At 35.3% G+C, this 10,260-nt stretch overlaps 1 gene segment (V, D, J or C); it reads left to right on the forward strand.

Moving 5' to 3' along the window:
* Window positions 1–3,755: 3,755 nt before the first annotated feature.
* On the forward strand, window positions 3,756–4,773 carry LOC124106609 (T cell receptor alpha variable 14/delta variable 4-like). The segment is given in 2 exon segments: window positions 3,756–3,922; window positions 4,093–4,773. Coding segments are annotated over 2 exon segments (525 nt in total).
* The last annotated feature ends 5,487 nt before the right edge of the window (window positions 4,774–10,260 follow it).

Raw genomic sequence — 10,260 nt, forward strand, 5'->3', positions numbered from 1 at the left:
GCTGCTTCCTTTGCATAAAGTTCCCAGTATAACATTTACTATATTTATTTTTAAAAGTGGCAACTATCATATAGACATTAAAAGCACATAATAAAAATGTTAGGTTCATGATGATCCAGAAAGAGTTAGAATATTTTGTTGGCTGATTATTGCTTAATAATTATTTTTAAACTTGCATTTTATGTGTATTTAAGGGGTATAATATGGAGTTTGAAAATCATACACATAGCGAAAATTGTCAGGTGATTGAAGAGATGAATAGGGAAGGCATCGGGAAGGAGCTTCCAACTCTAGGTATCTCCATGTGATCAACAACTCTAAAGCTTAAAGGATTCTTAAAGGGAATTAGAACTGTTTTGCCTTGAAATCTAGTCTTGGAAGATGAGTTTACACCTGCTATTCAGGCTCCTCTCCTATGAATAACCCCTTGTGATCAACATAATCCTTATTGTTGGTGGGCTTTAGACTCTTTAGATATCACATTAGTTATTTTTCTGATTATAAACATTACATAACAAATATTAAAAAGGTAAAATACAAAAAAATGTGAAATTTACTGTGCAATAGAAAAAATATGTAATTTGACTCTCTATGTAACCATTTCACTCTCTACATGTATCATATCATTGTGTTATAAACCCAAATTATATGTAGCAAAATTTATTTTAAATAAATGTATTTATTTCCACTTATATATGTCTTTCTTTTTTGATAAGTTACAGTTTGTAATAAAAACTAAATTTATTCCTTCACATTTAATTTTAATGGCTATTTTTATTTATTTTCATGGCTATTTTTATCTTTATTTCTGGCGTATGTTAAAAATTTTACAGTTTACTATATTTATTTTATATATTTTATATATATATTATATATATATTTTCTACCAATGGCTTTTTAGAGTGGAATTATAGCACTAGTGTGACTATTGCCTGAAGTAAAGCCTATACCTAATTAAGTTATTTTAGTAGTAATTAGAACAAAATAAGATACATGAGAAATATATAATATTCTATTATTAAGGTGAGAAAATACTATTTAAAGTATAAAAAAAGTTAAGGATTGAACAGGAGATAGCACCCTGAGTGGTTCCAATCAGCCAGAGAATTCTATTCTGATAGTCTCTGAGGCACTGTACAGGTGGGACCATGCCGCAGTCTGGCTGGGCACAAAATCACGAGCCACTCAAGCAGGAACAAAGTTTATTTTTTGAAACTGCCGCCAATGTCCAGTACCCCCCGGGAAGATTTTTTTCACCCACGCGGCCTCCTCTCGGAACCGCAGAGGGAGCTCCTCCCCGGAACTCCCTCCTACTATACTTCCCCAACCAATGGGAACTCTCCAGGAGTCCCGTAGCCGGCCTAGGTGAACAGCATGAGTCCAATATCCATATGAATGCAAATCTTAACATAATCATATCATCTCAATGGCTAGCTGGCGTCACCTTTCGACCAAAAATGCCATGCATCATATACTTGGCTCTTAGCAGGACCAGGGCCCGTGTGTTTCACGGATTCTGCATTAGTGCTCATTTTCTGAGGACTATATGTATAAGGACATTGTCCACAGAATCTTAGTTAAGACCTTTAATGTGCGTTATTTTTAAATTCTTGTCATATAAGGATGAGTAACATTGTACTAGTCGTTAAATGCAACCAAGGATCAATTCATTGTGCTTTATTTGTTTAACTGGTAGTAAATAGCACTTAATGAGGACAGTTCCAGAGGCATCTTTCTCTGCATTGTTTTCACATCCTCTGTCATTGGGTTTAAGTGGCATACATGTTTATTAACTGAAATGCCAGTTGGCATGCTGATGAAAGAGTAGACAATCCTGAGTTTATTTCTCTAGTTAAATTTGTAAAACAATGGAATATGTATGGTTCAGGAGCTACATCTGCCTACTGGTGACCATTTCACAGCAAGAAAACAGACAACTTTGTGTGGGGTGGCTGAGGGGAAGCAAGGTCACAGGAACTTAGGTGAACAATATACATTACTTAGGATGTGGGGACTTGAGCAGCAATTAATACAGTAATTAATTTCACCTGATTTTTGTTTTTTATTTTTGGTACTGGGAATGGAACACAGGGCTTCACATATGCCAAGCAAGTGCTCCACCACTGAGCTATACCCCTTGCATAAGGACTTTAGTCAGAAAGGCATGTTTACTTCATCATGATCATCTGCTCAAGCATCACCACTCCCCAGCTTCTATGGTTTCTCTTATGGCCAGCAATGGGTCTTTGTTGCTTATTATGTTGTTCAGTAATGTTTCTAGGACATGTCCTTATCTTTAATGTGCACATTAAAAAGAACGGCTTTTCACAATTTCTCATGCTATGGTGATCTGTCCTAGGGAGGTGTCTGAGGTAAATCAGTATAGGTTTCATGCAGATTTGGGCACACAGAATATGGGATCTTGCTGTGGTTCATTAAAGGTCCTAGTTGAGGCAAAAGGGAAAACTAAGAATTCAAAGGTTTGATAACTTGCTCACCAAACTTTGGTACCTAATCTGGCCTTCATGAACAGAGCTGGTCAGGGAAAACTAAATTGAGAAAAGACCGGGCACTTAATGACAGGATTCACCGTCCGAGGGCTTCCTTCTAAACATTTTAGCAAAGAGAGCTTATTATTATTTTTTTTTCCTGCCACTTGGTCAAAGATAGGCAACTGGACAGACACTGAAAGTGAGAGGAAATATTATTATATCAGTAAGCAGGTGAAGAGAGCTGCAGTGATTAGTAAACACAACTGAGACTTCAGTTGATAAAGTGATTGATTTTTTACCTTAGAATAAAAGACACCAATAGCTCAGTTGATAGAGTATTTGCCTTGTATGCATAAGGCCCTGGGTTTGATTCCCAGCACCACAAAAAAAAAAAAAAAAAAAAAAAAGACACCACACACAGGGGAGAGTATACATGACTATGGCCTTTTACCTGTCTGCATAATCCGCCACACACAGTGCTTTAAGCAAGTGCCACGTCCCAGGGCCATCACACTGAGCTTACCACTTGGTGGAATAGTTTTCCTTCCAGTATGCCCATGTTTGTTTTCAGGTTCAAATATTGTTAAATTTTTAAAAAATTTTATTTGTTTTAATTAGTTATACATGACAGTAAATACACTTATATACTTGATATATCATACATAGATGGGATATAATTTCTCATTTTTCTGATTATACATTTTGTAGAATCACATTGATCATACAGTCACATTCATACGTAATTATGTCTGTTTCATTCTGCATGTTTCTTATCTCCACATCCCCTGCCTTTCCCTCCTTTCACTTCCCTCTACCTAATCTAAGGTAACACTATTCTTTTTTTTTTTTTTTTGCATTACAATTCTTAATACACATATATACAACAATTTTTGTATCTCTGTATATAAAGTGTGTTGGCACCTAATTCAAGTCTTCATACATGTACTTTGTATAATGATGTCCATCACATTCCACCATCCTTGCTAATCCCCTGCCCCCTTCCTTTCCCTCCCACCCCTCTTCCCTATCTATAATTCAACTATTCCTCCCATGCTTTCCCTCCCAATCCTACCATAGAACAGGTACCCGGTTTCCAACTTCCTCTCCCTCCCCCACCCCCCAGCTACAATTACTCAGAACAAATATTGTTAAATTAAGAATTAAATTAAGATGAGAGTCTGGGTTGGTGAGATCATCAGCCAGGACACAGAAATGTTTGACAAGACACACACCTAGTTTCTGCACCAGGAAGCATCTGTTTCCTGTTCAGGGGCAGCAGCAGCTTGGAGCCCAGCAGTTCCTCCCTCCCCCTGTCAGGCTCCCCTCCCAGTGCAGAGCCCTGAAGTCGAAGAAGAATTTCTTCTGAAGGAAGAAGGCAAACATGGTGCTGCCCAGGCTGCTGAAGTTGGTCATGGTGTTCATGTGGCTGGGTAAGGATGATGCCTATGGGAAGGGGCCTTCTTTGGGACCAAGGGACTGGGGGATGGGGTAGTCTTAAAGGGACTTTGGAGGGGATGGTTAGCAATGTGTAAAAGTGCACTTTTTCTTTATCCCAAACCACTTGTTTCTCAACTTTCTGATTCTGTCCTTTTCCCTTCAGGATCCAGTTTTTCCCAGAAGGTGACTCAGGCCCAGCCAGCCATGTGGGTGCAGGAGAAGGAGGCTGTGAGCCTGCACTGCTCTTATGATACAAGTGAGACAAGTTATGGTCTCCTCTGGTACAAGCAGCCCAGCAGTGGGGAGATGGAATTCCTCATCCTTCAGAACTCTTACAGCCAGCAAAATGCCACAGAAGGTCGCTACTCAGTGAATTTGCAGAAGGCAAGCAAATCCATCCAGCTTGTCATCTCAGCCTCACAGCTGGGGGACTCAGCGGTGTATTTCTGTGCACTGAGAGAGGGCACAGTGGGAGGACTGTTGGAGGGAGGTGCACAAAAACCCAGGGTCTGCCTGAGACAGCCACCTGCTCTAGGGACCAAGGCAGGGAGTGGGCACCCCAGACAGGAAGTGGCCAGGGCTGTGTCAGCTCATGTCTGGGTTTGGAGGGAAAACACTCAACCCTCTCTAGGTTCATAGACCACATCAGAGTTATCACTAATCAAAGCCAGACATATTCCTGAATCTTTGGATTGAAGGCTGACAGAATTTTTCTGTTACAGAAGATTGAAAAGGAAGAGATGCTACAACAAACAATGTTGGTTGAAAAATTGGCTAAGGAAGTTCAGAATCATGTGGCTGAAAAAAAATCAATAAAATCTGTATGAATTGTTACATATTCAGATCAATTTGTCCAACAAATATTTATTGAATCAATATTACTTTATTTAAAATAGAGAAGTCCTTTGAATCTCTCTTGTATGTTTCATTTTTAAAAATACCATCTTTATCTTCAATTAGATTTACACGAGTATATTCCTATATATTCTTCTGTATGTGTACACATTTTCAATTGAATTTTATATTATGTACTCATTTTTTCTGGTGCTTAAGAAAAATATAAAGAAAAGCTATTTAAAAAATCACATGGGTTATATAGCTAAGAATTTCTACCTTTTAAAGTTGCAGTATATTTGTACTATCTAGACATTTAAATTTTATTTTATGGAGCTAGCTTTACCTTAATACAACACCTTATAAAGAGAGAATAATAAAAACATTCACTCTTGAATACAGATACAAATTTTTAAATGAAGAAATTATAAATAAGAATAACACAATAGTGAAGATTGATTTTTATAAAAGGTATTTACTTATATATTCATTTATTCAAAATAATGACCAGTGAGTCCCTCTTATGTGTCCACCTTTGAGCAAACACTTATCCCATCTGTGGCCTTGTTACCACATCTGGGATGAAAGAACCTAACTTCTATACTACTGGTAAACCTGACCTGCACCAATCTTGTATCAATCTTACCCATAAAATCGTCAATCATTAGTGACTCTTGGAGAGACGGTGTGAAGGGACAAGAGAATGAGTTCTCTCCTTTCTCTGCTCTTGTCCTTCCCTTAATCTTTTCTCAAAAAACGTTTAGTTCACCATGCAGAACATTTTGCACTCCTCCAGTCCTGCTGTGCTCAATCAAGGATTCCATAGTCCACATCTTCATTTACTCTGATTTCCTCCTTCTACCTCCAACCCTATTTTCTCATCCCCTAAAATGAGAATGTAGTGATTGGTCAATACGTGAACTTGCCTTGAAATTTGCTCTCATATTTGTGCTTGGAAAGCAGAGGTGTGGGTAGAAATCTTAAAAGGAAGTATATTTTACAATTTTTAAAAATTATCTAAATTGTGGTAAAAAACACATAACATAAATCTAACCACTTCATACTGACATAAAACAGATATGTGGACCATGAAATAAAATAATTTGATGTTTTCCAGACTATATTTTGAAGAAAGCACAGCCTCTTTACCAAATGCTACTGGAAAAACTGGATATTCATATGTTGAAGAATGAAATTTTATCCCCATCTTTTAACCTACTCAAAAATCAACTCAAAATTGACCAAAGATCTAGGTAAGACCAGAAAGTTTTGCGATTAACACAAGAAAACACAGGAGAAACACTTTAACCTATAGCCACAGGCAATTATGTCCTGAATGGGGCTCCTATAGCTTAGGAAATAATAGCAAGAATTAGTAAATTGGATAACATGGATTTAAAAACTTTGGCACAGCAAAGAAAATAATTAACAGTGTGAAGAGACAGACTACAAAGCAAGGGAAAATCTTTGCCAGCTACTCTTCCAACAGAGAATTAACGTAAAGAATATATATATATATATATATATATATATATATATATATATATATATATATAATTTCGAATATATATATTCGAAATAAAAAAAAACTCAATTCTAAAAGAAACCCATTTAACAAATGGGCAAATGAACTAAACAGACTCTTTTCAAAAGAAAAAGTACAATTGGTGTACAATTACATAAAAAAGTGTTTCATATATTTAGCCATCAGGGAAATGAAAATCAAAACTATACTGAGAATCCTTCTCACTCCAAAAAGAATAGCTATCATAAAGTATAATAATAATACTAAATGCTGGTGAAGATGTGGGGTAAAAGGAAAGATTATACACTGTTAGCAGAAAAGAAATCAGTACAGTATGGAGTTTCTTCAAAAAACTGAACACATAATTACTCTATTATCCTGCAATACCATCCCTTGGTATTTATTCAAAAGAATTATAATCAGAACATTTTAGAGATCCATGTATACCTATGTTTGTTGTAGCACCATTCCTAATAGCCAAGTTATGGAACCACCCTAGGTATCCATCAACAGATGAATGGATAATGAAAAACTGGTATATATACACAATGAAGTTATATTCAGCCATAAAGAAGAATAAAATTATGTCCTTTGCAGGAAAATGGATGGAACTGAAGATCATCATGATAAGAAAAGTAAGCTAGACTAAGAAAATCAAGGACTTCATGTTTTCTTTGTTTTGTGGAAGCTAATGGAAACAGAGGAAGAGAAAAAGAAAGAACTTCATGAGGGTAGATGGATACCAATAGTGTAGTGAAGGAGATATGGGGAAGGAAGACAGCAGAGTAAGGGGAGGTACTGGGGAGTGAAATTAATTAAATTATGTTATATGCATATACCAATATGCCACAGTGAAACTCACCATTCTGTATAATTAATATGCACCAACTTAAAAAAATGACCACTTTAATGACTTTTTGTTTTTTTGGTGCTGGGGATTGAACCCAGGGTCTTGTGCATACAAGGCAAGCACCCTACCAACTGAGCTATACTCCCAGTCTAACCACCTTAGTGATTTTAAGTGTACTGTTCAGTTAAGTATATTGACATTGTTGTGCAGCTGTCATCTCTAGAAATGTTTTTAAAAACATCCCAATTTATTTTGCTGTCTCCTCATATATCAGAGTAGAAATTTGTAACTAATTTTCCAGAATTTATTTCTAGCATGGTTCTGGGTCAGAGTCTGACAATAGGATCTGGATTTGTCATGTGCTTATTGATTATGGACCAAAAGTGAGAAGCAAAAAAATCAATAGCTAAGAGCAAGGACTTAGGAGCTATGTTTCCTGTGTTCCAATTTGACTTTGAAAGCCTTATCATTGGGATCTTGGTCAATCAAGTTACTAAATTTTTAACTCCCATTTAGAGTGGGGATTAAATAGATTAATACATATGTAAACCTGGCCCATAGCAGTGCTCAGGAAGCATTATGATAATAACAACTATTATGAAATTTCTGTAATATTAAGAAATTGAGAAGCTGTGTTTAGAGAGTAAAAGTTATTCTTCTCTTGGTTAATCATTTAGCAGATAATAAATAAGAAAAACTAATGAGTATGTAGGCTTCATATGTATAATGTATTGCATCAGGAACTTTGGTTCTACTGATTAGCAGTGTAGAATATTGATTGGCTTTACCAGAATAAAACTATCACAGTAAATTTATAAATTGAGGAACAGGATACATTGAGGAATAAGAATTTAACCAATAGGTAGTATTCCAAGCACATGGAGAGAAGAATGTAGAACAAATAAATTTTAAAAGTATTCTCAAAAGATCATTGTGACACAAAAAGATAAATGGAAGCTTATGAAGAAATAGAAATTATAATTCAGTCTTAAGGAGAGACACATATAGAATTTCTTCATTAGATAAATATTTATTAAACAAGAATAAGTGACTGGTACTTTTTGTAGATATAAGGAGTAGAGTAATGAACAAGAGACAAATGCAAACACAAGAGAGCTTCCTTCATGAGGCTTGGCTCTCACTTTGTTTATAGTGTTCAATTTCCTTTGCAGAAATGTCCTGTGAGATTTGAGTTCCAACACAGGCTTTTGCTTTGGTTACTTTAGTGACTGGCAAGTTTCAGATAGTGTTGAAAAGTCATAGGCATAGAAGTTTTGAATCTTAATAAATGATGTAACCATGGACAGAGTTTCTTAGAGCACCTACAGTTCCTCATTTGTAATAATGTGTAACTGACCACCTGGTTGTAAGAACTTCATGAATTAAATCATATGACTTTAATTATCAAATTGTTATTAGAAAACAATTTTTCAACTAATGGTAATTATTCCTGGACTGAGATTGGATGATGTAATTAAAGTAATTTAAGAAAAAAATAAAACTTAAGAATGGATTAAACCTTATTTCATTCTCTTGATACTGATTGTATTTTTTTCCACCATGATTATGCCTGTGTCAGCTTTTGTTTCACAATGACCTAATCCCATACAAATATTTAAACTGATTTTAATGACTTTCTTGTTTGTTTGTTTTTCTCTCCTGGACTTCAGGCATAGGAAATGATAATTTCTTGTTTCTGATGGAATTTAATGTAAATTCTATTATAAAACAAAAAAAGTTTGATGGATCAAGGCTCATGTATAACATCAGTATGCTGCACCACCATGCCCAAAACTACATTCATAATTAGAAGCTCACTTAATAGATTTCTGCATTGGAAAGGTTAAAAAGAAACTTTCTAAATTTTTCTTCGAGAAGGGATGCTTTTCAATGAATGGTAACTGCTCAATAATATTATAAAAGGAAAAAAAAGAAAGAAAAATCTTAAGAAGAATTAAATTAAATTAAATCACAGTTTAATTTCTTGGTACACATAAACAGCTATCCTTTTCTATGAAATGTCTATTTTCTGCATTTGTATTTATTAACTTGCTCCTTTCGCTTTGCATTAAATTTAGGTATTTCTATACCAGAAAACCAATTTTAAATAATTGTATTTTTAAGTAATTGCTTACTTTATTTATAGAGATGTATTTTAAAAATGTGATCACTTTTAAATATTGTTCCTAATTATCTCATAATATAGACAGTGTTTCAAATAACATTATTATATTATCATTTTAATGGAAATAGAATTGCTTAAATAAGGGAAAAACATATAATACTGAATGCCTAATATCCTTGAAAATATTTTCCCCCAAACTGTTTTCATCAGTAGCACACAATAATGTGGATTTTCCATTACTTTACTAATTATTAATGATATTAAAGGAGCCATTTTGTTAAATAAATATTTCCACATGAGCCTGACTCATTTTCATCCTTCAGATCTTAGTCCAAATATCACAATGGTAGAGAATTTCTTTAACATCTGCTGTTCTTCCTGACTAAAGTAGCCTATTAACCTGCACAGTTATATATTTGCTTTTTAAAAACTAAAACAACATTAAAAAACATCACAGTCCATCACATACAAAAAGTATCCTTCATACAGTTAATTTATTTAAAAAAATGTCTTGTTAGGGTCTGTAAACAAGTCAAGATGGCACCTGGCATTTTGCCAGAGGGAGTGGTTTGTGAAGTAACACCAGGGAGCCATTAAGTGTGGAGATTCCTTATTGGTTGACTGCTGTATCTAGTTTATGTTAATTAAGATAAGCTGTTTGTAATGTATATATACCCTCCTGTCCTACAATAAACGGCTCCTACTCCTGCTGTATCAATGTACACAGTTTTTCTTCACACCCTGGTTAGTTTGCTGTAGCCAGACTGCAGCAATGTCTAAAAAGCATTATTCTGGTCTAGGTTACCTTCTTGCTCCCCCCCCCCCCCACCTACCCAAGGCATCTGTTGTACATGCCTTTGCTCCTCAGACTGAGGAAGAACAGTATCTGGACTTGTGAAAACTCTCAGCATCCCCAGGTCTATGAAACTGGAGTTTGCCTGCTAATAAGATCCCCCAGGATCTTCCATCACTTAAAACTTAGAGAAGCACCAATCGG

The sequence above is a fragment of the Marmota monax genome, unplaced genomic scaffold (assembly GCF_021218885.2).
Source record: "Marmota monax isolate L192 unplaced genomic scaffold, Marmota_monax_Labrador192_F-V1.1 WCK01_AAM20220418_F8-fsc00482, whole genome shotgun sequence".
In the NCBI taxonomy this organism is placed as follows: domain Eukaryota; kingdom Metazoa; phylum Chordata; class Mammalia; order Rodentia; family Sciuridae; genus Marmota; species Marmota monax.